Raw genomic sequence first — 26,680 nt, forward strand, 5'->3', positions numbered from 1 at the left:
GCAGTGTACTGAAGAATCTCTATTTTACTGCAAACCTCCATGGCTCCATTTCAGTCGTAATGGAAGTTGGGAAAAGTATATTGTACTATACAAGTATCTCATGCTGTAAGCTGATGAAAAACACACCTAAACACGAAGCAGAACGTTACAAAAACCTCGCACACGAGCTGGCGCCGGCCGGTGCAACTCGGAGAGGTGCTCAGGGACGCCTACCGCCACGACGGGCTCTCCTCCACCTCCGGCTGCGTCCTCATCACCTTCGCGGACGGCATCCTGCTCCCGCACACCGTCATCCTCCCGAGCTCCTCCCCGGCCATCGCCCGCCGCTCCATCTCCTCCCTCCGCCGCCTCCTGCTCCAGCTCACCGCGCCGGCCACGGAGAGCGCCAAGCCACTGGCTCCCACCACGCCGCCGGCGCCGACCCCCACCGTCCACGCCCACCATCTCGCCCTCACGATCGAGGCTGAGGCTTGCGGCGGCGTCTCGGCCACCCGCACCGCTATGCCAAAGTTGCCCGTGCCGGTCACCGCGCACGCCGTGCCCGACGCCATGGCGTGCGTGGCAGCGACCTCCCCGCCGGCCGCGAACGTCACGCACCGTGCGGCGGTGGCGTTGAACCCCTTCCCCGCCGCCGACGACGATGACAGGTTCTTGAACTCGACGCGCACCGGCGCGCCGAGCGCCCGGAGCGAGACCCGGGCGCCGTCGGGCCCCGCGGACGCGTCGAACGCGAGGAGGCCGGCCACGGGCGCCGCCAGCGCGTAACCGGGCGGCGCGGCGAACGCGGACGTCACGTTGCTCCCGCCGACGAAGCGCACGAAGACGATCACAACGCGGCGCGCGAACGGGGCCGGGAGGACCCGCGGCGGGATGGTGAACCCGACCCCGGACGGGCCGGCACCGGTGGTGGCGTTGACGCCGTCGGCCCAGAGCGCGTTGCTGCGCACGCGGAGCGCCGAGGCCTCGACGCCCACGCCGGCGAGGCTCGACGGGAGGGTCACGTCCACGAGCTGGCTCGCGCCGCCGCCGTGGAGCAGCTCGAGCGCGCGGTCCCGGACGGCGGCCTCTACGGCCGACATGTTCGCGGCGCGGCTCTGGGCCGCCGCGCGGGTACGCAAGAAGAACGCGGCGAGGACGACGGCGTGCACGAGCGGCGACAAGGACGCCATGGCCATTGGCGCGCCCCTCGTCTTCCTCGATGGCTAGCTCCGCGGCGGCGTGTGACGACGGCGGCGGCAGAATGCCGCCATCCCGACGGCGAGGAATCGAATGGTGGTGGTTTGGAGAGGAGAGGAGAGGAGAGGAGGTGGCCAAGCCGGGCAGAGAGGGAATTGAGCTTGCTTTATTTAGAAGGCCATCGGTGTCAATGGCCCTGGACGATTAGTGTCAATGCACGCAGTCCGGTTTGGTTTCACCTGAACTCCTCATGCTCACTGAACGAGAGCTGGTGCTTATCCTCACCAGAAACAGAGGCAGACGCTTTGATCAAGCTAGCCTTTCCCTCCGGCAACTGCCGAGGACAAGTGGCCAAACCATCCGACGATTCCGGTAGCAGGCGCACAACTCCCGCTGTGGCGTTGTCTTCAAGTTCAGGGAGCTCATCTGACGACAAGACAACCACGCATTCCATTCTTTTTTTTTCCATAGAGGAGCAGTTGATGATGCTACTGCTCTAGGCTGTGGGCTCCTCCAACTTTGCGATCAGTGTATCATTCGCAGCAGCCTAGCAGCTGCAGCAGAAGCAGAATGATTGGGAGGCTGGCAGCTTTGTTATATGAGATGACGGCCATGGACCAAGGTAAAAGGTGATTGGCATTTGCAGGGCGGCGCCCCGTTGACAATGGGGTGCGAGTGGGAGCAGGTTGGCTGCTCGATGCCGATGCCTTGGAGCCCTGGATCTCGTGATGGTTTCTCTGCTTGGACGGAGGTTGGGGTCAGCTGTAATCCCCGGTGCGCGTTCCCCGCAAATACTTGTGCCTTTCTGGCCGGGTTTTCTGGTGACATGAGAAGCGTGCCATGCTCGTACAGCCATGATGCTCTCGAGACCAAGAACAGAAGAGCAGTCGCATGGATTATGCACGCGCTGGGGCAAGCGTAATGCGTTTTATCTGCAGGACCATAGTTTCCATTCTGGCAACCTCAAGTGAAGAGGCCACCCAAGATGACTGAAGTGAAGAAAGAACAGACCAGTGCAGTAGATTGCAAGTTTAATCGGATACAGAAAGGATGTTGTAGTGAAAAGCAATTGTTCAGCGTACAACTGCCAAAGCAGTAAGTGCTTATATCAGATTTTCAATTACATGATATCCAAAGGCGATACATTGCACTGATGAGCAGGGATACTACTGTTGAATTAGATACATTGCCAGATCGACCCATCCAAGTTCACGACCAAGCAAAACCACCGGAGATACTACTTTTGATGGACTTAGCTGCAAATAACTGACCGTCATGAACTGTTAGGTGCATTCAGTTTGAGAAAATGTGCAGCACAGCCAGCAATACAAGGCAGAGACTGAAACATATGCTCTGTTCCCGTACGCTATCTACACATGATTTTGCTAACAAAGGAGCCCTGGCACTTCAGAAAACATTCAGGTCCAGTCAGTTAACTTACGTCGAAAGATCTTTTGTCGGGAGCAAATGAACGCGCAAGTCAGTCATTTGCGAGTGATTAGAGGGGCTTTTTGTTACTTTCATTGTGGCATGAGTTCTTCAAGCTGGCTCGTAAAGGCCTAGCATGTGCCCATCGATGCATCGTAAGGCTGCAACCTGTGTACAAACAAATAGGAATTCCAAGGAAATATAATGCCATAAGATGTTTCCAAAGGAATCATGAGAACAACCACCATACGTCGGAATTATGAGCGTAGAGGCATAATACCTTTCCATGGATCTCATATTTGATCGGTCCATCCAACTCAGCTCCCAGTGCCATTAATTTTGAAACTGTACTGTTAATGTCTGGTACAGTGAATGATAGCATTGAAGAATAGACTCTCTGCGACGCAAGATTGCTGCAAATATGTTCGAAACATTAGACAATTACAATTTCATACACTAGTCAACCATGCTATAATGTCTAAAGAACATGCATTTTGCAATTGCAAATTTTTCTTTCCTAACATATAAGGTGTTTGCTTATCTTATATTCATGTGATGATGAAATTTTAAGTCCACAAGAAAAACTGATAAAAGCTTCAAGGAGAAAAATGATTCAATAATTAACCATTTGTTTTCATACAATATCTGAGTACCATAACTGTTCTTGATCCAGCAACACTGCAAGAAGCTATGGAAATGTAATGAAGTGTATTTTCAAGCAATATTTTGGAATATAGGGTTATCACTCAGCTTGGTCATTGTTTTCTCAAGAACTAACAAGCTCGCAGATCCAATACCCCTTCCATAAACTACAGAGCTATTTTGTTTTGGGAGTTGCAAAGTGTGCAGAACTTATTGGACTCACGCACACATCCAATGGTCAGTCCAAGGGTCTAAACAAGCACATCAACAAAAGATCCTTTTACTAAAAAAAAGGCTCAACCTGCAAAGCCAACTAGTAAGCTGTAAAGTGCAAATCATTGCCCAGAAATGAAGGATCCATTGACATTTGTCCTGCACTCCTGCACACTAAATCGATACCAATTTACCGCTTTTCAAGGGGGGACAAGCGTGCAACAGAACAATCACTTAGTGCTCACTCCATCTAACCTGTGCCAAGCTAATCTGCTAGGTGCCGAAGGAAAAGAAGGAATTTTGAACCCCAGTTTGTATGCACAGGATGAGAATTTGAGGACAAAGCACTTCCTGTTCTCGGAGAAAAAAAAAGTTCACAGCTGGATCAGATGAAAATCGACTGCATTTCTACTTAAACCAACTAGGCCCAGCATCTCACACTGTGCAATATCACATGCCACCATCGACGTTTACAGTATCTGACCAAAACCGAGTGATCCACACACGCATTTCATCGAACACATAAACCTCATAGCTCGTAGCACCACCACGGCGGAACGCCGCTGGAGGATCGCCCCCCTCCGCCGCATTCCGTCAATCAACTCCCAACACCGAACTATTACGAACAACAGAACACGACGGAAAGAGCGCAGAGCGGTAATCGAACCTGTCGTTGGTGTGCATGAGCGCGAGCTTGAGCGGCCCCGACTGGAGCTCGGCCCAGCGGAGCGTGCAGACGTTGACGCTGAAATCGAGCCCCTCCGCGTAGAACCGCGCCGCCCGCGGCACGTCCCGGTGCATCTGCAGCACCCACCGGAGCGTCGCCGTCGCGGCCCCCGCCGCCATCCTCCGCCTCCTCCTCTCTCCCTTGCCGACGAGAGTACGAGACGACGCGCACGGCGCACAACACTCTCAGTCAGATCCAACCAGCTTCCCATAAACGGCCCAAGAGAACATCTCATTGGGCTGGACCGAGCAGAAAAGGCCCAACAAGATGCTGGAGCCCAATAAGAGCGTCTATGACAACTAGGCCCACCATCAGAAGCCTTTCTTCCTCTCAGAGGCGCAAAGCCGCAAGCCCGCAAACCCTTTCTCGCTCGCCGTCTTCGAGAGGCATCAGAGGGAGCCGCCGCCGCCGCCGTCGCCGCCGCCGAGAGCGAGGTACCCGCGGTTGTTAGGGTTTGGGTCTCGATGGGGAGGTCAAAGAGCAAGGGGCCCAAGTTCGCGGCGGTGAAGAAGATCATCAGCAAGAAGACCATCAACAAGTAAGGCAGCCGCAACCATCTCCCCCCCTCCGCATCCGCTCCCCTGCAGTTCAGTTCTCGCCACCCAAAACCCTAATTTCTCTGTGTGTGTTAGGTACAAGCAGGATGTGCTGAACCACAATAAGAAGGACGCCGAGAAGGAGAAGCTCGGCCGGAATGTGTGAGTAGCTGTCTGCGATGTGATCTTGGGTCTCAGTTTCGTATGCTTGTTTGGATTGGTTATGCCGTTTTGGTATATGGTGCGCAGGCCGCAAGTTTCGTCGGCTCTGTTCTTCAGCTACAACACTGCGCTGGGGCCGCCTTATCGGGTGATTGTGGACACCAACTTCATCAACTTTTCCATCCAGAACAAGGTTTGCTGTTGAATTAGCTTGTGTTTTTTTTTGTTAATTGGTTCCGTGTGACCAACATAATCTTGCTGGCTGCTTCATTTGGTCGGCAAACAGTTTGAACATTTTTAAGTTACATAAATGTAAGTTGGATTTCAGTTGCTTGTTGAAAAAATTAGCTTATCTGTATGCTAGGTTGTCACAAGAACAGTTGTTGGCAATTTCACTTGCTTATAGCATTTAGAACTCTTAACTTCCTAAGGCTTTGTTGTTTTACATCATTAGAAGTTTAAATCCATACAACGTTCTCCAAGCAGAAGTTGGATTTTAGGTGCTTGTCCAAAAATTTAGCTGATCTCTATGCTAGGTTGTCACTAAAACAGGGTTTGCAATATCACTTGGTTATAGCATTTAGAACACTATAATCCACATGTATATGTATGAAGGAGCAACACTAACATGGATATATTTATACGAAGATACTGAAACATTTATTGACCGCAAAAGCAAATGTAGTTGGTGGAGCTTTATGGAGGTCAGGTTGGGTCCTTACCCCCTAAACCATGGAAAACTCCACTATGATGTATATATTTTTATTATGTATGAATGATCATCTGTCTCCTTCAACAAAGGATTTTTTTCAATATGTAATTAGCATGCCCCACTCTCAATTTTTTGTGAAGCTCTGCGACTTGCCACAGAGCAAATAGTTAGGCTGGCTGTCAATTTAGGGTTTAATTTAAAGGGTGACCTGTAACCTGTTTTAGCAACACGAACAATGACTTTCATCCCTGAGGCTGGGTCACTTGGAATCATGTTGTAACTGTTACTTGTGACAATCACCACATGTCTTCCCATATTATATGTCTTTGCTATGGTCTATGGAATACGGATATTCCTTATGAGCCCGGGTGGAATCCATTAATTTGGGGTTGTGTTTAGCACACATGACAAAGAAGCTAACTGCCAGAGCATAAACAATAATCTGTTTGGCTAAATCTTTTATTTTCCCTGTGCAGCTGGATTTGGAGAAAGGAATGATGGACTGCCTTTATGCAAAATGTAAGCATGTCACTCTGTTATCTTGCATTCGCATCATCTTTCTAGCAACTTGAGGTATCCATGTATCCCTTTAACATCTTATTGACTGCATATGCCTTTGGTAACAAATTCTGTGTCTTGTTATGAAGGCACCCCGTGTATCACTGACTGTGTTATGGCTGAGCTTGAAAAGCTGGGACAGAAGTATCGCGTGGCCTTGAGGTGTGCTCAATTATGTTGCCATACTGTGCTGTTTAATGCACTTTTTTGGCATTATCTGCTCCATTGCCATAGAAAGGGTTTAATCTAGTTTTTTCATTGTATCCATACTCTTTGTCTTCCACTCACACAAAAATGTTTATTGCATTTTCCTGTGATTATATTTGGTACTTTCAGTTTATTTTCATCTGTTTGTATAACCTACTTTACCTTTTTTACAGAATTGCCAAGGACCCTAGGTTCCAAAGATTAGCATGCACACACAAGGGGACTTATGCTGATGACTGCATTGTGGATAGGGTTACTCAGGTAAAAGTCGACCTTCTTAAATCATTGTTTTATTTTGTTGGAGTTTGAGGAATTCCAAGGAGTACCCTGTTAAGTTCTAACATTTATAGGAGATTTGGTGGATAACTCTTGTTAGGTGCTTTGCGACTTTTTCTACATTATCATTTCCTGTATAATCTCCATATTTACTTTGCTGAGATATTTTATATGCTTAATATGGAGTGTGGACATTGGGTAGAGAAGTGAAGTAATGTTGTATGTACTTGTAATGTACCTTACTAATTCTCTGAACTCTTTTCAGAGAAATGTACGAGTTATTAAAATATAGGTTGTGTCCTTCTAAAATTGCAAACTTCTGAAAGCATAACTTTTCCTTTTGGCTAATATTTACATTTTAGCCAACATTTGAAAGAGGCAGCTGATTATAGTTATTTAAGTTGAAGATTATACCATATCTGTTCCGAAGTTGAACAATAAGGGCACTTGTTTCTTTAGATCCCCCTTGAACTTCTTCTATTCTAAAATATCATGTATACATGTGGCATCTAAATTACAGAGTACATTGGATTATATAATTAATCTTCACAATAGCTCCCTTGTTCGTTTTCGTTTATGTCTCAAGCATTCGATTCAGTTGTTCTAAACCATACGTTTTATATGACAGCACAAATGCTACATTGTTGCTACATGTGATAGAGATTTGAAAAGGAGGATAAGGAAGGTATGTTTAGTGTTTACTGCATGCAGCTCAGGATCCTGATATGACAGAAGCTTTGCACGTACCCTTATAACACGTGCATTTTCTCAATTTTGCAGGTTCCTGGTGTTCCAATCATGTATATTACACAACACAGGTACTCGATAGAACGGCTTCCTGAAGCTACCATTGGTGGAGGTATGCATTATGTTCCTTGGGTAGATAATTTGTGTCTTCCTTTTGTTTTCTCCTTGGTTTGTACCATAACTACTTAAGCTTGCAATATTCTGATCCTTTTGCAGCGCCAAGAATCTGATGAGCACAAACATAAGAAGATGGCGAACTTCACTGTCGCACTCATGCTTGCCCATGTTGTCACAGTTTTTGCCTGGAGCTGCCGCTTGGACCAAGTCATGGACAAGAATGCCGGTGTGCCATGTTGAGCCAGCTGTAACAACTTACAAAATTTTGTACCGGCCCATGATGTTACTATTTGCTGTCGAAATGTAATAGTTTCTGTTTACAATCTTGACCAGAGTAATTTGCTGGAGGTTCAGTTTCCACCGTTGGTTTGGCAGCCCAGCTGTATTTGTTTGTGCTGTAGGCTGTAGCTTTCTACATGTTCAATCTGAGCTCAACATATGATCTGATTCTTCAGAACTAACCTGTTTGGAAAGAATAGCGTACATCGTTTGGAAGTTTGATCTCGTAAGTGCTATTGGTGCAGTTCAGCCAAAATCGTGTCAGGAACGAAAAGGACTCCGGGTCCGTGTCAGTCCCTTATCACGCAGCCGACTACATCAAGTAGTTGTAACAATCTCAAAACGAGTTACCCAAGAACCTAACCACCTTGCCAATACAAAACACACCCGTGTCCTCCCTCGTCTCCTCGTCGCCGTCGCACAAACTGCACAGCAACCATGGCAGCAGCATCCCGGCCGACCAGCAGGCCAAGAACCCGGACGGCGTCGACGAGCGCCCTGGAGACGGCGCGAGGCACGCACGCCTTCAAGATCGCCGGCTACAGCCTCCACCGTGGCCTCGGCGTCGGCAAGTTCGTCCGCTCCGCCACCTTCGCCGTCGGCGGCCACGACTGGTCCATCTGCTTCTACCCCGACGGGTGGGACTCGTCAGAGGATCACGCGGACTGGGTGGCGGTCTTCCTCGAGCTCATGAGCACCAAGGACGCCAACGCCGTGGTGCGGGCGAGCTTCGACTTCAGGCTGGTCGATCAGGCCACCGGGCGCTCCACGGTTCTCGTCAACCAGGTGACGCCCTTGTCGTTCACCTCCAAAGCCGCCGCCGTCGGCGCGCCCTGTATCCAGAAGAGGAAGAACCTGGAGGCGTCGACGTTCCTGCGCGACGATTGCCTCGTGATCGAGTGCGATCTCACCGTCATCGTCAACGAACCACGGGTCGTGGAGGAAGAGGCCGCCGCCGTTAGCCGCCCTCAGGTGCCGCCGCCGGACCTGTCGGAGAACCTTGGCAGACTGCTGGAGGAGAAGCGAGGATCGGACGTGGCCTTCAAGGTTGGAGACGAGGTGTTTCCCGTCCACAAGATCATACTCGCGGCGCGGTCGCCGGTCTTCAACGCGGAGCTCTTCGGGCCGATGGCGGCGGCGGCGGAGAAGGACACGGCTGCCGGCGGGCAGCTATGCATAGCCGTCGAGGAGATGCACCCTGATGTGTTCAGGGCGTTGCTCCACTTCGTGTACACGGACACGATGCCTGGCATGGGAGAGTTTGACGACGCCGATGACGACAGCAAGGAAATGACTAAGCATTTGCTTGTGGCTGCGGACAGGTACGCCATGGAGAGGTTGAAGCTGATGTGCGAGGACGTCCTCTGCCAGAGCCTCCACGTCGATAACGTGGCTGCCATGCTGGCTTTGGCCGATCAGCACCAATGCAGGGCTCTCGGAGACGCTTGCGCTGAGTTCATCGCCTCGTCGAACGGGATAGGTAACGTGGTGGCAAGCCAGGGGTACGCGCACCTCAAAAGAGTATGCCCGGCTGTGCTGGTAGATATGCTGGAGAGAGTTGCCAAGTGCTTGCAAAGCTACATGAGGTGAACATGCATGTCTCTTGCCCTTATTTAGTTTCTGGAGAAGGATCTTGTAAAAGCTTGCGCACTATAGCATTTATAGTGACCTAACTTTTTTCAGAAATATATACGCTAGGTTCATGAACTGTAATGTAGACCTGGATGGTTCAGATGTGCAGAAGCTCTGAATGTTCATTCCTTGACGAAATGATGCATGAGAGAAGGCATTGCATGTGATTAAAAATCACCGTGAATTAAAAATTCACGTTAATTTCGTTCAAAAAAAATCACGTCAATGTTTCTGAGAGGATCTTCCATGGCATTTGTGCACTGCTGAATGCGAGTTTCCCATCAGAAGCACGACCATCGGAGAACACTGAACTTTTTTTATTTTTTTATTTTTTATTTTAGCATTTTGCAAAAATATATAGTCGGATGAAAAAATTGCAAAACTAGTCTACTATCGCCGGCTGGGCCGGCGGTAAGGCGCTTCCGCCGGCCCAGGTGGCGGTTGGGCCGGCGGGAGACCTGTTACAGTACACCCCTCCGCATTATACTTTTAAAAAATCATAACTAATTTATATCAACTCGGATGGAGATAAACTTTATATGAAAATTGTAGATCTCGATGAGATCTACAACTTTGTAGTTAAAACTTTTTTCATTTGATGTCATATTGGTGCTCAAATAATCAACACAAGTTTCAGATCTAAAAATTTAGATCTCGATTGTTAAAACTTTTTTCATTTGATGTCATATTGGTGCTCAAATAATCGACACAAGTTTCAGATCCAAAAATCGTTGAGATCTACAATTTTCATATAAAGTTTATCTCCATCCAAATTGATATGAATTAGTTATAATTTTTTGAAAGTATGGTGCGGAGGGGTGTACCGTTTACCAGCCGGCGGTAAAGCTTTTCCACCGACCCAACCGCCGCCTGGGCCGGCGACAGTAGACTAGTTTTGCAATTTTTTCATCCGACTATATATTTTTGCAAAATGCTAAAATAAAAAATAAAAAAAATTCGGAGAACACTTCTCAGTCAGGTTTCAGCGCACAATCCGATAGAGCTGCGTTCGCGGGCCGATATTGCTTGCAATTAGGGTTGGATCGAATTCCAATTAGGGTTTGGTTACCTAGCGGCCCAATTTTGGATAAGTGGCCCACGGTTGCTCTTGCTTGCTATGCGGCCCATTTAGTGAGCTCCCTCGCTCACTCTCACATGCGTGTGGATGTGAGCCCAAAAAATTCGCCGCCTTCGGCCAGGCTAGCCAGCCAGATGCTGACCGCGACTCCGCGAGCAGGCGCGCGGCCTCATTACCGCGCGAGCAGCGGCGCCGTGCCGACGTGCCGTTAACGGCATGCCGGCGACTGCTTGCCGCCGGGGGCGCCACATCCTTGCCGCTCGAGTGCGTCTTGTGCGCAGGCGTCGGAGGGCGAGTACGTTTCGGAATTCGGACGGTGCCTTAGCTGGGCAACCGTCTTCAGGGCCCCGTGCTCCAGGAAACCAGGTGTTTGATGAAATGCCTCACCGAGTGCATGGCGTGGATGCAGGCTGCTCTCGAGGGTTTTCCGTGCACTGGTGCACGATGAGTATATTACAGGGCTGGCGACTAGAAGCTGGGAGTGGATGGTTTGGTGTGCATTTGTGATCATGGCATCGCTGGCAGTGCCCATGACGCATTGGTGCTGTTGGGTCGGGTTGGCTTCGCGTCCGACGACCTTACCCCCCCTGAGTTGCGCTAGAGTTGCTTGATGAAATGCGTAGCAACTCACGAATCAGGTACTGGTGGTCTTTCATATCAACTACTCCGAAATGTTTGTTTAACCGAACGGAATGATGTCAGCTTCACGAATGGTTCAAATGTTGAATTTGTTTTGTTCTCTTGGAAGTTCAATGCAAGACTGGACCTCATCTGAAGTTCAAGCAAGAAATTGCCCCTTTATTTCGTAATAGTTTTGACTTTTGTGGTCCCAATATCAAGGTAGCTACTACCGGGAACAGTAACTTTGCCGAGTGCCCCAGGCACTCGGCGAAGGGCCAAATACACTCGGCAAAGAGTTTGCCGAGTGTAACTCTACTCGGCAAAGTTTTCCTCGGCAAACAGTGGGTTTGCCGAGTGTCGACCATCGGGCACTCGGCAAAACCTTTGCCGAGTGCCACAAAACACTCGGGAAAATATAACACTCGGCACAAAGGCGATAACGGTCAACGACGGTAACAGCTACTTTGCCGAGTGTCAAACGGCAGACACTCGGCGAACCCTTAAATTTTGCCGAGTGTATTTATACGTTGCACTCGGTGAAGGTACACAGTTTGCTGAGTGTATTTCAGATGACACTCGGCAAACAGGATATCTTTGCCGAGTGTATTTTATGCGGCACTCGGCAAAGAGGCCCCACTCGCCAGATTTCTTTCAGCCGTTTGCCGAGTGTTTCCTAGTGGCACTCGGCAAAGTTGCATATTTTGCCGAGTGCCTTCCTCTTGGCACTCGGCAAACGGGCCAATCCTGCAAAAATTTTATGACGCCTTTGCCGAGTGTTTTGGCAATGCACTCGGCAAAGACGTCGATGCAACAGAAAATGGCCTCTTTGCCGAGTGTTAACACTCGGCAAAGTGCCCGAGCTCCTCCTACAAAACAAAAATGTTACGTATAAAAGACCCCTCTCAAAAAAACAACCAGAGAAGCACATGCATATAAATTACACCACAGGCATATAAATTGCACCACAAGCATCACAAGCACACAAATAACATTCACAAGTTCTCGTCGAAACAGGTAATTCACAAGTTTTACCACAGCTAACACCTCTAGTTCACAAGTCACTGAGGAGGATGAGGTGGATGAGGAGGCTGAGGAGTATGTGCAGGTGGCCACTGCCCCCAAGAAGATTCTGCATTGGACGCCGCCGGTTGATTCTGCACAAAGTTATAGAGATTGCATTAGTCACTTTTCTAGTGTAAGTCTGTAGTGCCTATAGTTTCTAGTTTAACTCTAGATTGATTGTAAGGTTGAGAGTGACTCACAGGAGTAGCTGCAGGAGGTGGTGGAGGTGGCGGGAATAGGTTCGGTGGCATAGGTGGTGGAGTCTGACCTAAACTGTGAAAGACACTCTGCATGTATTGGAACATCTGCTCCGTCCTCTGCCTTTCTAGCTGCCGATCCGCCTCGATCCTCGCCTCTAGTTCCTCCCAGCGCTTCCGTTCTACCTCCACCTGGGCCTACAATATTTCATCCCAATGTCTTATTGCCAATGCCAAGATATGTACAAAATGAATGAAAAATTAAAGAAACAGGAATAACCTGCAGAGCCTGCATCTGTAACTGTGCAGCGGTAGGCCGTGCCCGTATCGCGGGGCTCGAGTCCGTGCTCCTTGCTCGGATCTGGGAGAGGGTGGGAGTACTGGCAATGTCGATCACGCTATCTCCAATCCAGTACCTGCCATGCTTCTTCCCTCCTCCCACCCTCATCACAATTTCAGGATCAATATCCTGAGAGCTCGGATCGAACTCTGGCCCATGAACCTCCCTCGCCATTGCTGTGTACTCGGTGACGCGGTTGTGGATGCTGGGATGGCTATATGCCTCGGGCGGGTCCTCCGGGTTGAAGTCGATGTCTGCCGAGGCCTTGCCCTTTTTGGACATAACCCATGCCTTGAACCGGGAGCACTCCTGGCCTTCATGTGATGACATCTGCGGCAAAAATACAAAAGGATTACAAAATATGCAGTATTATGTGCATTATGTGTGAGAATAAAGAAATGAATTCACGTACCCATTTTTCCTTGTATTCATCAAGGCTCAGGCTGCCTTGATGGTGTGGTGCATATGGCATCTGCAGACGCCGCTCCCGGCAAGCAATGTGGTTCTCCAACCACCCGGGCTGCAACCACACGTCCACCATTTGTTCCCAGCACCGGGTAAAGGATCGGCATCACCACGGAGGCACCTACATCATCAAGTGTGTGACATATAACAAAAGAAGTAAAGCGTAATTAATCTCAGAAATACTAAATATTAACTTTCTGTACGTACCATCATGAATTCTTCCTTGGTCAGGTTCATTGTCCTGGCCTCTTCTTTTTTGACCCTCATCCTTCTATATTCAGCATAGAAGTCGATGATGGCCTGAACCCGCGCCTCGTAGTGCATGTCCTTAACGAGCTTCTTGGCGGCTTGTTCAATGACAGAGGCCGCCCTAGCCTCGAATCCCTCCTGGCATCTATAAAAGTCCTGCGTATAGACACATTGCAAACAAGTATTTTTTCAAGAATGTCTAGCGAAACTTGTGTATTAAGCAATCTAGTGCTTCGAATACTTACCCACAGCTCGGCCTTCACCCGCTCCGCCTTGTTCGCAAATTGCCTGTGGTCACGATCACCGACGTCGGCAGCGGCGACGTAGTGGTCCCACGTGTAGGCTGGCTCCTCCTGTCCGGCGAAGACCACTAGACCGGGGAAGTGTAGCCTACACAAAAGACCGATGATGCCGTTGACCTTACGGTTGTGGGCACCCCCACTGAGCTTAGTCCAACTCCTGCACAAGTGAGTAATATACATTATTAGTTTCTATTGTAAATTTCAACATATCAAAAGTACTGAGAATATGTAAAGGAACTTACTTTGCCCTAGTGGGTTGAATCAGTGGGCGTAAATGAAGAGGGATCGGTCGCCTCGGGAGGGACGAGGGACCTCGCAACCAGATCTTGGACTGCGAATCCCCTGCCTCCTCCCCTGCCTCCCTCTCCTGCTCCTGCTCATGCTCCTGCTCCTGCTCCTGCTGTACCTCCGCCTCGTCACTAGAGGTGTGCGCGGAAGGTACCTCCTCCGACGACGACGTCACTAGCGGCGGGCCGCCGGACAGGGTGCGCCGGGGCCGGGGCCGGGGCGGGGCCGGCCGGTGGGGCGGTCCGCGGGGAAGGGGGCGCCGGGGCCGGGGCCGCCGGGGCTGGGGCGGGGGCGGCCGGTGGGCCGGGGCACCGGGCAGGGGGCGCCGGGCGCCGAGGTCGGGGGCGGGGTCGCCGGGCCGGGGCGTCGGGGCGCCGGGGGCGGGGGCGGGGTCGCCGGGGCCCGGGCGGCAGCGGCGGGCGTCGGCGCACCGGGGCCCGGGCGGCGGCGGCGGGCGGCTGGGGGCGCGGGGAGTCGGGGCGGCGGGGCGCCGGGGCCGGGGGCGAGGGCACCGGGGCGAGCGCGGCCGGCGGCGGCGGGCAGTGGGTGGCGGCGGCGGGCGAGAGAGGAGCGTCGTTTCGTTTTTGGGATAGATCAGGCCGGGCCGCGCGCGGCGGTCGGCTGAAAACGTAGGTCCGGCGCTTTGCCGAGTGCCCGCGATCTGGCACTCGGCAAAGTAACATTCATTTTTTTAAAAATCCGGTGCTTTGCCGAGTGCCTTGGATCTGGCACTCGGCAAAGTAAATATTCATTTTTTTAAACCTGTTGGCGCACGAAATTCGACCTGCCAGGTACATTGCCGAGTGCCTGCGATCTGGCACTCGGCAAACCTGCTTTCTTTGCTGAGTGCCAGATCCAAGGCACTCGGCAATGCCACGCTTTTCTTTTTTAAAAGAGGAGGAGAATACTGCCAGGTGGGCCCGTGTACCCCTTTTTGCCGAGTGTCTGTGGAAAACACTCGGTAAGGTAGCTTTTGCCGAGTGTTTTTTTATACACTCGGCAAAATAGACTAATATTTCATGTACCTTCTTCGACAACCTGTTTTACAGATCTTTTTCTAATATACTTGGGCAAAATCGTGTGAACATCACTCAAACAATGGTTAAATTATTTTTCTACAGATAATGTTCTATTATTTCATGCAGTTATAGCGCAAATTGCATTTATATCTACTAAAAATCTATAATTGCATTTAATCAATAAAAAATAGTAAACGCATCCGAAAAATTTCCAAATTTTGACACGAACCAATCCGTGTTGTATGTTGCCTATACAAAAAGATTTGAAGCCAAACCTTAACTCAAGTGTCACTTGGACTATAAATCTTATTGTGTCCTCTCTAACTTCTATGAATCCTTCCAGGAGATGAGTCAGCTTCTAAGCATCCTATGTCAGAAATTGGGCGAAACCTTCTCAATTTTTTACCACAGCCTCCACACATAATATCATGACATCTTGCAAATCTTGTGATTTTCAGATTTCGTTTTCTTTTTTTAGAATTTAACAACCATTCAACCACACGTTCGTGGTCGTGTTTTTTAAAAACAATGTTGAAAATTTGTTTTCATTTCCTGGTTGAGAACTCAATCCGGACTCCATAATATGGATATAATTTTTCCACTGATTATAAACCATCATTTCATGTACCTGCAGTTAAAATCTGACATGAATAAAAAAATTCCTATTAATGCAATCATTTCATTAAAAATAGTAAACAGACCACAAAATATACCAACTTTTATTATGGATTACAAAATCTCCTACATGGGGAGTAGAAAAAGTGGGGAGGTCGGGGGACGAAATTTTTTTTTTTCGCCGAGTGCCAAATTTTTACACTCGGCGAAGTGATATGTTTGCCGAGTGTCCAGGGTGAGGCACTCGGCGAAGTGACACGTTTGCCGAGTGTCTTGTGTTGGCACTCGGCGACCTTCTGGATTTGCCGAGTGTGGGAGGGTGGCACTCGGCGAAGGGCCTCTTTGCCGAGTGTCGGAGTCCAACACTCGGCAAAGGACTAACGGCCGCCCCAGTCCGGTGACGGACAGCGCACGTGCGATGCACGCGCCGTTGATTTACCGAGTGTCGGACTTTTGCCGAGTGTCACTGAGAGGTTTCCCGAGTGTCGAATTTACGGCACTCGGCAAACGACCTTATTGCCGAGTGTAATATGTTTGCCGAGTGTCGCGTTTAATACACTCGGCAAAAAGGTTGTTTGCCGAGTGCTCGAAGGAAAGCACTCGGCAAAATTTTTACACTCGGCGAAGTAGCTACTCGTTTAGGGTTTATACTGAATCATATGATTAGTGTGGTTCGGTACTGTTTGTCTTCCATCTAACTAAATAACATTAGATCTTAGGTAACAACAGAGGTGCCTTGTTGTCTCCACGTATGATATGAGGTAAGCATTCTTATCTATGGTATTCTCTATTAGTTATTTATTGTGTAGTTGCTTGGTTTTTCTCCTAGTATGTTACTAATATTGGTGCATGACATTACCTATGTTGTCCGTGCTGTTAAAACGAGAATCATACCTAATCTGATACCCTGATTGGGACAGATTTAGTAGTGTGGAGAGCAATTCACTCAGGCAGTTGGTGGCTATCCTAATTGTCTGGAGCTTGAACATTTTACCGACCCATGTCAGGTTATTCATTGTCAACCTATGCATTATTGCCAATTCCATACCTTTTTTTTTCAGTCCCGTTTTCTTGGTCTTGCTTATTGGGTACGACACTTTCATGTTACTTTTAAATCATATTGTATATGAGTTTATAGCGTATATTTTTTTATACGCCTCCATAACTGTGTCTATTTAATACCAATATGTTTTTCTACATTTCTTGTTGCATTGCGATATTGCCAATTACTTACTTGGAGTTGCTTAGAGGGTGAGTTTGTCTGTATGTGTTTCTTTTTGAGTCACTCTATTTAACTAATTTATTTGAGTGTCCATTGCCACTTACCTTTCAGCATTTCATTTAGATTATAGTTGACCAAAGCATTAACCAATAATCACTTTTGCTTATTCGTAAGATGTTTATATGTTTAGCTCAGGAGATTATGATAAATAAAGTTGAACATAACTCAAATTTCCATGACATAATGTGTTGGGATTCTGTTGTCCATTAGCCACGAACTGAAATCTCCGTGTCATGTCATTGCCTTGTCATCACTAACTGGCCATCAGTTTCATTTCCTTTCAGCAATTTACTATTCTGGATTCTAGGCAAAGTCTATGGCCTATAGGAACCGGAAATAGCTGGAAACTATGGTCCAGAATACCCTTATGTTGCTACATATTAGAGGTTTGCAAACCTGAACCTTATATATACATGTAGCCTAAGCACCTAACTCCAACTGCAGAAGCATCTGCATTCCGATTCATTGTAGAAAGACATGGAAGGTGCTATTTTCAGCTTGACTGAGGGCGCGGTTAGGAGTCTTCTATGCAAGCTGGGCTGCCTTCTCTCCCATGAAAGTTGGTTGCTACAGGGCATCCGTGGAGAGATGCAATACATCAAGGATGAGCTCGAGAGCATGAATGCCTTCCTCCGCACCCTCGCCATGTCAGAGGGCCCTGACGGCCAAGTGAGAATCTGGATGAAGCAAGTGAGAGAGATTGCCTATGATGCTGAGGACTGCATTGATGAGTTCATCCATCATCTAGGTGAGCCATCAGGAATGGGCTTCCTTTGACAATTAATCAGTATGCTCAGCACACTAGTCTGCCGCCGCCGCATTGCCATCCAGCTACAAGAACTGAAGGCCCGTGCCCGGGATGTTGGTGAACGGTGATCACGTTATGATGTGGTGCTTCCAAGGACCGTACATAGAGGAGGTATCCCACAACTCACAAAGCATGCATCTCTTCACCTTGATCCACAGCTGCATGCTCTCTTTACAGAAAAGGCTGAGATGGTAGGCATTGATGAACCGAGGGATGCACTTGTAAGCTGGCTGATGGAAAATGATACCCAGCTTTGCATGCTAGCCATCGTTGGATTTGGTGGCCTCGGCAAGACCACGTTAGCAAGGATGGGGTGTGAGAGTCCTATGGTGAAAGGCGCTGATTTTCATTGCTGTCCATTGTTCATTGTGTCTCAGACCTTCAACATCAGGACTCTGTTTCAGCACATGATAAGAGAGCTGATCCAGCGACAACACAAGGCAATGGCAATAGCGCGAGGCAAGCATGGCCATTTCACAGATGAAAACTTGGAGAGAACCGACAAGCGGGAGGTTGCAGTACTGGCTGAGAAGCTCAGGCGATATTTACAAGACAAAAGGTACTCCGGCTGTTTTTTGTTATATTTCTCCCCCTAGTAGTGATCTGTCATACATTTTCTGTTGCGTTAAAGAATCAACTGATTGGTGTATTCTTCTGAAAAGTTGAACACAAATAAATGAATAATGGCGTACCTTTTGAGGGTAAACTTACTCTAATTTTCTATAATGAAAATGTTGTTGAGCAATGACCTATGCATTGATTCCTATGCTCTTACATATATATACTTGTACCTGGTTTGATTTGGAAAGTCAACTGCGGCGGTGCCACCTTGTTCCTCTGTTGCCTGTTGCTGATATCACTTTTTAATTGCAGACTGGCTGATATCACTTTCAGCTAGCTGTTAACTGTAGCTAAAGTGTACAAAGATGTGATGTAAAATCATGTATTATCTGGCAAAAAATGATTATAGTTTTTAAATATTTTCAATTAGGGTGTGTAAGATCATTAGTTTCTCCCCCTTATCATTCTTTAAATCAAGTCTCAGCTACATATAATAGTTTGGAATATTGGATTCAGATGTGAACCATGGAATATCTGGCTACTACTTATCTACCTTGTTCTAGATAGCGGACCTTCCAACTCATAAGCAATTAAAAGGAGCATATTGAACTTACACATCATTTGTCCATCACGTCTATATCTGATTTTCATGGTTCACATCTGAATCCAATATTCCAAACTATTATATGTAGCATGCAGCTCAATAATAATTTTTTTTTGTTAGGCAAAAAAAATTAATTTCAACTTTGTTGAATATTCCTAGCTTGTCAAGTTCTGTTAACATCCTATTCTTTGTCTTACAGGTACATTATTGCCCTTGATGACATATGGACCATATCAGCGTGGGAGAGCATCAAATGTGCACTGCCTTACAATAAGATGGGTAGCAGGGTGATAATAACAACTAGGAATGAAGATGTGGCCAAAATATGCTGTTCTCACCCCCATGATTGGATTTACAAAATCCCACGATTATCAGATGCTACATCACGGGAATTATTCTACAAGAGGATCTTTGGCTCAGCAGATAAATTACCAAATGATGAGTTGGAGGAAGTATCAAACTGCATTTTGAAGAAATGTGGAGGCCTGCCTTTAGCAATATTGAGCATCGGTAGCCTCCTTGCAAGCAAGACAAATACAACCAAGCAGGAGTGGCAGAAGGTTTGTGACAACTTGGGCTCTGAACTTGAAACCAATCATACTCTGGAAGGTGCAAAGCAAGTTTTGACCCTGAGCTATGATGATCTACCGTACCATCTGAGGGCCTGCTTATTGTATCTAAGATTTTCCCTGAAAATTATGTGATAAAGAGGGGGCCTTTGGTGAGAAGGTGGATAGCTGAAGGTTTTGTTAGCCAAAGACATGGTTTAAGCATGGAGCAGATCGCAGAAAGTTACTTTGAAGAGTTTGTAGCCAGAAGCCTTGTACAGCCCGTGAGAATTGATTGGAATGGAAAGGTGAGGACCTGCAGAGTTCATGATATAATGCTAGAAGTCATCGTCTCTAAGTCACTTGAGGAGAATTTTGCATCGTTCTTATGTGAGGGAAGCACATTGGTTTCCCATGACAAAATTCGTCAGCTCTCCATCCACAGTACTCACAAATTGATGCAAAAAACAAGAGCAAGTGTATCTCATGTTCGCTCTTTCACAATGTCAGCTTCTGTTGAGGAAGTCCCATTCTTCTTTCCACAGCTAAGGCTGCTGAGGGTACTTGACATGCAAGGCTGCAGTTACTTGGATATGAACGTTCTGGAGTGTATCTGCAATGTTTTTCAGCTGAAGTATCTAAGCCTCAGAAAGACCAATATCAGCAAGTTGCCACCAAAACTGGGAAATCTGAAACACTTGGAGGCGCTGGACATTAGAGCAACACTTGTCAAGAAACTACCAGGTGCAAACAAGCTCAGTTGTATAAAGCACATGTTAGTTGGGCACAAGATGCACCTTACAAGGACAGCTAGCGTGAAGTACTTGAAGCCTTGCTCGGGTTTAGAGATTGCTCCTTTGGTGATCAAGAACATGGCAGTTCTGCAATCGCTTTCCCATATAGTGGTCAAGGAGCAGTCTTTGGTACTGCGGGAGATCAGTATGCTGCAAAAGCTAAGGAAACTTAATGTTCTCTTCCGCAATGTGGAAGTGAATTGGAAGGCATTCGTCAATTCTTTGGGGAAGCTGGCGAGCTCTCTTCGCTCGCTCTCCATTCACATTCTAGATGAAAAGGAGCATAGCTCACCACTGGACATTCTAGCTTCTGTAGACTCACCTCCTCTACTCATCTCTAATTTTGGCCTCACGGGCAAGCTGAAGAATCTACCTCCTTGGATATCGTCGCTTCAAAGTGTGTCCAGGCTTACTCTTCGAAACACTGGACTACATGCCGAGGCCATCAAAGTTCTCGCAGACCTTCCAAATCTGCTCTGCCTCAAGTTCTATCACAAGTCATATACTGATGACTGCATAATATTTCCCCACGGTAAATATGCAAAACTCAGCATTTTAGTTATTAATGATCTGGAGAACATTAACAAGGTGCGGTTTGAGGAAGGTGCAGCTCCCAATCTTGAGAGACTGACATTGTCATTCCTGCGAGAACCTAAGGATGGGATCTTCGGTCTCAATAATCTCAAGAAGCTGAAGGAGATGGAGTTCTTTGGTAAAATCATACCATCCGTGGTGAATAAAGTGGTGGCATGCGTGAAGACACATCCTAACCCTCCAAGAGTTATCGGTGACGAATGGAATAGAGTAACTGAATACGCTTAACTACTTAACACTAAGCAACATTTATCAAAGGTTTGTGAGTGTTCTAGTAGCAGATACAACTACGTAAAGCTAATGCGCAGTTCAGTCCATTGTATTTAAGTGCTATGAATTACTTTGCACCACCGCTAGTGCACCTTTCTGGCAAGTGAAAACTTGAGAGCAGCTTAAGTTACTCAAGTGAACCCTGGACTAATCTGTTTCATCCTGAAATTCTGATTGAGCGTTAAACCCATGTGTCTCATAGTCTCCGATGTATGTGAATGTGACCTAAACCTTTCTGTGAACTAATTCATATGTTGATCGCTTAATTAAGGTTGGTGATTGCTTTATTAGTCTGTTGCTGAAGCATCATAGTTCCACTCACGGTTCGGAAGTGTCAGAATGCTGGTCAGGACGCACAGATGATACAACTGAGAGCTCCATGGCAAATTTTTTTCATGTAAATTGGTGATTCAATGTTCACCGTAGAAACCTGCGTCATCCTGAGGGCGGAGAATTGTGTGAGAAGCAAAAGAGAGAAAAATCCTGAGGCCGGAGAATTGTGCGAAGCAAGAGAGAGAGAGAGAGAAAAAAAGAGCCTGTCAGACAATCTGTAGGCCACCTCAGCCAGGCTTGCCTGACCGAGAACGATCCTCTACAGCCGCAGATCAGGATCAAGCCCGACCCTGGCCGTTAATCACGCTCTGACCCACAGATCATGTGTCATCAACCAAGCTTAAGTGCTTGCCTCCTTATTAGTCAAGGATGCAGCGGTACGATCCTATAGAACAGATCCTGTTCAAGTAAGGTCGTGCCGCACTTGGCGAGGCTTGCGTTTATAAGCTGGTTGACAGTTCCCCATGCTTCCGAGGTGGGACTTTGTTAACCTACTACCTGCCCAGGTTTCGTCCGGGTTCAGCCCAGAGCGGCGGAAGGAAGCGAAGCACTCTGTCCTGCTGGGCTGCATCCTACAGGACTTCCTCTGTTCTGGGCTCTTGGCCCACCGCGTAGCACCGACCGAACGATGGACTCGCCAGCGCGTCGGCTACCGGCCGACGAGGCATCGCCGCCGGGACCCGGCGACGACGACGTCGCCGCCTTTCCGGGGTGTGCGTCAGTGCGTGTTCGCGGACAAGCAGGCTGGCGGCGCACGTTCCACGCCCCACACCGGCTCTAGTTCCTCCTGCCGCTGCTGCGCGGCGTTTGACAGCGCCACCAGAGCGAGCTGCCTATCCAGGAAGCGGCGGCGAGACTTCCGGCGTCCTCGAGCAGACAGAACCGTCGCGGTGGGCCTCCGCCGCTGCGCCACGCTCGCGCGATCCACACGAACTGGGTGGGCCTCAGACCACCGCCCTGCGGCCCATCAAGAACGCGAGCGAGTCCGATGGCTGCTCTGCTGAATCTAGGCCACAGGTGCTCGATCTGACGGCTCCCACGGACCCAGGGGGTGGACGGTATTTGAAATACCGTCCACCCCCAGCCTGGACATAGGCGCCGCCGCCTCTGCTTCACTCCACGGCTCGCCGGAGCACGGCCGGGCGCCGCTCGCTGGATCTTAGTGCTCCACGCGTACGTTATCTGCCGTGAGATCGCGGTGCCGCTGCACAGACAGCCCGATCGCCCGCCTCCACCAGACCACGACGTCGACCAAGACGGCCGCGTCGTCGCGGTCGCTTGCAGACACTGCCCGGCTCAAGGGCGGCGCTAGCGCGCGCGGCCCGTTCCGCCTTCCGCGGGTCGAGCTAGGACGGCGGCTCGACCAGTTTGGGGCTGTCGGCCGGGGGCGACGGCGCCACCAGCTGGCTGAGGGAGCGCGGTGGCCGGGGGTGCCGCGGGCATGCGCTGCTGCTAGCCGAGCAGAGCGATCGTCACCGCCGAGCCCTGCTGCCGCCGCGCCGTCGCACGTTCCATGTGTCCCCCAACCCGGGCAGCCTCCCGTCCACCCCGGACATGGGCAGGCCCATGGGCACGCAGCTCCTCGGCTCGCCAAAGCGCCCCCGCGTTCCCGGTGCTGCACGTCTGCACTGCTGCTCGCGCGACCGAAAAATTTCGGAGCTCTCTGTGGTAGTCGAAGACTCAAAGAGGGTTCAATCAGCGTGCTTGGATCCGTCGAGTCCACGGCCGGGGCTCGCATCGGCTGGCATGACCCCTGCTTGAGCCGCGCCCGGCGCCGGCTCACAGATGCGATTGTGCCTTCCGCGAGGTCGAGCGGCGACGACACCAACCGTTTTCCGCCGCTGCGCCAAGCTCGTGTCGGCGAACAAGTCACACCAGCAGAGCCGTCGCCGTGGACCTCCGCCGCTGCGCCATCCTCGGGCGATCCGCGACCTGGGCTAGCCCTGCGGCTCCCAATCGAGAAAACGAACAGGTCCGGTCGCTGCTCTACCGAATCTGGGCCACAGGCGTGCGATCGGACGGCTTCCAGGGACCCAGGGGATGGACGGTATGTGAAATACCGTCCACCCCCAGCCCGGACGTGGGCACCGCGCGCGCCGCCTCTGCTGCGCTCCACAGCTTGCCGGAGCAAACCGGCCGCGTTCCAGGCTCTAGCTGCTCACCGGATCGTAGTGCGGCACGCCGCGTTATCCATCGTGAGATCACGGAGCACCTGTCCAGCTCGGCCGCCTCCACGACGTCGTCGACGACGAAAGCTTCGTAGCTCTCTTCGATGCCGCTTGTACTTGGTCGGAGCCTCGGAGGGACGAAGGCGGACACTGTCCTGCTCGAAGGCGGCGCTGGCGCGCGGGTGTTGTTCCGCGGGCCTAGTCCGGCGGTGGTTCGACCAAGTTCCGGCGTCAACACCACGGGACGATGGAAACCAGCCCGGTGCGACGCCTGCTGGGCGATGGCCTCGTCGCGCCGGCTGCCGGTGCCGGCCGCATGTCGCTGACGCGTTCACGCCCCACAACCACAGGAACGAGTATGTGCAGCTGCAGACTGTCCAACAGCATCACCAGGGTGAGGCGGTCTCGAAGGAAGCGGCGGCGAGACTGCCAGCGTCTTCAAGCGGAGCAGTCGTCGCCGTTGAGCTCCGCCGCCGCCGCGCCGTGCACGCGCCGGCGCCGAGCGGCGGCTCAAGCCGGGCCTTCACCAGCCTGGAACGTGGTGGCGCTTTGGCGAACCGAGGAGCTGCGTGGCCATGGTTCTGGCCTCTGGGGGTGGACGGTATTTGAAATACCGTCCACCCTCTGGGTCCCTGGGGCCGTCCGATCGAACACCTGTGGCTCGGATTCGGCAGAATAGCGATCGGACTAGTTCGTTTTGTCGGTTGGGAGCCGCAGCCCGCAGGGCCGGTGGTCTGAGGCCCAGGTCGTGTGGAACGCGCGAGCACGGCGCGGCGGCGGCGGAGGCCGACGGCGACGGCCGCTCTGCGCCTCTGCTCGAGGACGCTGGCACTCTCGCAGCTGCTTCCTTCGAGAGCAGCTCACTCTGGTGACGCTATGGGACGGGCATGAAGCTGGAGATACTCACGCCAGTTGTCAGCGACGCGGCCCCATCGGTGCTGCGACGTCGACGGCGTCGTGAACGCCGCCCGGGGCATCTGTGGCTATGGCTGAGACAGCAGGCGGCGCCCCGGCCCCAAGGAAACAAAAGCTAGACAAAGATCTAGAGAGAAAGAGATTAAGGAGGGAGATAGGAACACTAGGTACTTCCAGACTGTAGCTAACCAAAGGAGGAAAACAATGATTCAGGCTATGGAAGGCCCCGAGGGGACTGCCACTAGCACTGCAGAAATACAAAAAATTGCGACCGACTACTATAAAAATCTTTTTAAACATGAGGAGAGGGCAGACAGGTGTGAACGAAAATTTCTTTGAGGAGGAGACCAAGGTAACAGACCAAGAAAATCAGGTGCTGGAGGCACCTTTTACTGAAGAAGAAATTAAAAAAGCAGTCTTTGAGTCGTACTCTGATGGGCCTCCAGGGCCGGATGGTCTGTCTTTTATGTTCTATCAACAATTCTGGGGAGCCCTGAAACACGATCTGCTGGATCTTTTTGATGACTTTTACCGTGGTAATCTAGATATTTTCCGAATTAAGTTTGCGGCTATCACTTTGATTCCGAAAGAAAATGATGCTTGTACTGTGGATAAATTTAGCCCTATTAGTCTGCTGAACTGCAGCTACAAAATCTTCACTAAGGTGCTCACTAACAGGATTAATTCGGTAGCGGGTAGACTGATCAGTAGTAATCAAACGGCTTTTATCAAAGGGGGATATATCTTGGAGAGTGTTGTCACTGCTCAGAAATTATACATAGTGTGCACCAAAAAGGGCAGTCTGGTGTAGTTCTGAAACTAGACTATGAAAAGGCTTATGACAAAGTGAACTAGGAATTCCTCATGGACATTCTGAACAAAAGAGGTTTCGGGGGAAGATGGTTACTTTGGATTAGGAAAATCCTTCACAATGGCTCTGTTGGAGTCCAAATAAATAATGCAGAAGGAAATTATTTTGAAACAGGAAAAGGGCTCAGGCAGGGAGACCCTCTCTCTCCCATCCTTTTCAATTTAGTTGTAGATGTTCTAACCAAAATGATGAAAAAAAGCTACTGATCATGGTATGATCAGAGGTTTGGGAGTGGAGTTTATTCCTCGTGGGGTGATTAGTTTACAATATGCGGACGACACAATTCTTTTCTTAGAAAATAATCAGGAAAAAGCAACCTTAAGTGGATCCTCACCTGCTTCGAGCTTATGTCGGGTATGAGGATTAGTTATAACAAAACTGAAATTATTCCTATGAATATGGAAGACCAAGAATTAGAGAGCTTTAGGAGGCTCTTCGGCTGCCCCCCCCCCCCCCTCGGGGGGGGGGGGGGGGGGGGGGGGTTCCAATAAAATATTTAGGGATCCCTTTGCATTACGAGAAGCTTAGAAGAGAGGATTTGCAATCTCTAGTAGATAAAATTGTCAAAAGGATTGCGGGCTAGAGGGGGAAGCTCCTGTCCTATGCTGGGAGACTAGTCTTAATCAAAACTTGCCTAGCTAGTATCCCGGTGTACCTTATGTCCTTCTTTAAATTCCCCAAATGGGCCCTGGATATTATTAATTCCCACATGGCAAACTGTCCCTGGAATGACTACGAGGGTCACGGCAAAATACACCTGGCCAATTGGCAAATGGTCAGTATGAGAAAAGAGGATGGGGGGCTGGGGGTCCCTGACCTGAAAAACCTTAACCTGTCCCTGTTGGGGTTATGGGTAAAAAGGTTCATAATGGGGGAGGATAAAATCTGGCACAGCATCATAAAACAGAAGTATGTTAGGAATGCAACAAGTATCTTTTGTCTCCCACACTCTCAAACATCTACTTTTTTGGAAGGGTGTAATATGGGTAGCAAAAGCGCTAAAATTTGGATATAGATGGAAGGTGGGTGATGGGACCAAAATACGTTTTTGGGAGGATACCTGGTTTGGAACTGCACCTTTGGCGGTGCAATTCTGGGACCTCTTCTGTATTTGCAACCAGATAGGTGTGACGCTGGCTGAGGTTTAGGATGTGTCGGTGTTTAGACTCGGCAACTTACCGAGGAGGATACCTGAGGTAGTGTTTTGGTTGGTAGGCTCGTCGAGATCAGAAACTCGAAGGTAAACGCAGACACATGATTTAGATAGTTTTAGGTCGCTGAATA

General features: G+C 49.6%; 4 protein-coding genes, 1 non-coding gene and 1 pseudogene across 6 annotated transcripts; 3 read left to right on the forward strand and 3 right to left on the reverse strand.

Moving 5' to 3' along the window:
* Positions 1–6: 6 nt before the first annotated feature.
* Positions 7–1,982, reverse strand: LOC117852061 (uncharacterized). The gene has a single exon (XM_034733993.2). It carries the CDS (start codon positions 1,173–1,175, stop codon positions 210–212), a length of 966 nt encoding a protein of 321 aa, XP_034589884.1. The 5' UTR covers positions 1,176–1,982; the 3' UTR covers positions 7–209.
* A 215-nt stretch (positions 1,983–2,197) lies between these two features.
* Positions 2,198–4,373, reverse strand: LOC117852064 (uncharacterized). 2 transcript variants are annotated; one of them, XR_004639729.2, is made up of 4 exons: positions 4,127–4,373; positions 2,885–3,017; positions 2,618–2,772; positions 2,198–2,442 (listed from the first exon to the last, which is right to left on the reverse strand). XR_004639729.2 is itself a non-coding variant. In XM_034733996.2 (3 exons), the coding sequence occupies exons 1-3, from the start codon at positions 4,303–4,305 to the stop codon at positions 2,716–2,718; spliced, it is 369 nt and encodes a 122-aa protein (XP_034589887.1). In that variant the 5' UTR covers positions 4,306–4,373; the 3' UTR covers positions 2,198–2,715. The 2 variants fall into 2 exon arrangements, 1 of the variants encoding a protein (XP_034589887.1); XM_034733996.2 differs by having other exon boundaries at positions 2,198–2,772.
* A 140-nt stretch (positions 4,374–4,513) lies between these two features.
* LOC117852062 (uncharacterized) lies at positions 4,514–7,996 on the forward strand. The gene is made up of 9 exons (XM_034733994.2): positions 4,514–4,724; positions 4,819–4,884; positions 4,972–5,077; positions 6,073–6,115; positions 6,244–6,316; positions 6,535–6,622; positions 7,266–7,322; positions 7,418–7,496; positions 7,601–7,996. The coding sequence occupies exons 1-9, from the start codon at positions 4,651–4,653 to the stop codon at positions 7,612–7,614; spliced, it is 600 nt and encodes a 199-aa protein (XP_034589885.1). The 5' UTR covers positions 4,514–4,650; the 3' UTR covers positions 7,615–7,996.
* Positions 7,997–8,146: 150 nt separating this feature from the next.
* On the forward strand, positions 8,147–9,412 carry LOC117853351 (BTB/POZ and MATH domain-containing protein 1). The gene has a single exon (XM_034735738.2). It carries the CDS (start codon positions 8,219–8,221, stop codon positions 9,368–9,370), a length of 1,152 nt encoding a protein of 383 aa, XP_034591629.1. The 5' UTR covers positions 8,147–8,218; the 3' UTR covers positions 9,371–9,412.
* Positions 9,413–17,147: 7,735 nt separating this feature from the next.
* Positions 17,148–21,067, forward strand: LOC117852052 (disease resistance protein Pik-2-like; annotated as a pseudogene).
* Positions 21,068–21,642: 575 nt separating this feature from the next.
* LOC117854329 (small nucleolar RNA U3) lies at positions 21,643–21,859 on the reverse strand. Its single transcript, XR_004640258.1, has one exon. It is a non-coding gene; the product is annotated as a small nucleolar RNA U3 (small nucleolar RNA).
* Between the last annotated feature and the right edge of the window lie 4,821 nt (positions 21,860–26,680).

Source organism: Setaria viridis, chromosome 4 (assembly GCF_005286985.2).
Source record: "Setaria viridis chromosome 4, Setaria_viridis_v4.0, whole genome shotgun sequence".
NCBI classification, from domain to species: domain Eukaryota; kingdom Viridiplantae; phylum Streptophyta; class Magnoliopsida; order Poales; family Poaceae; genus Setaria; species Setaria viridis.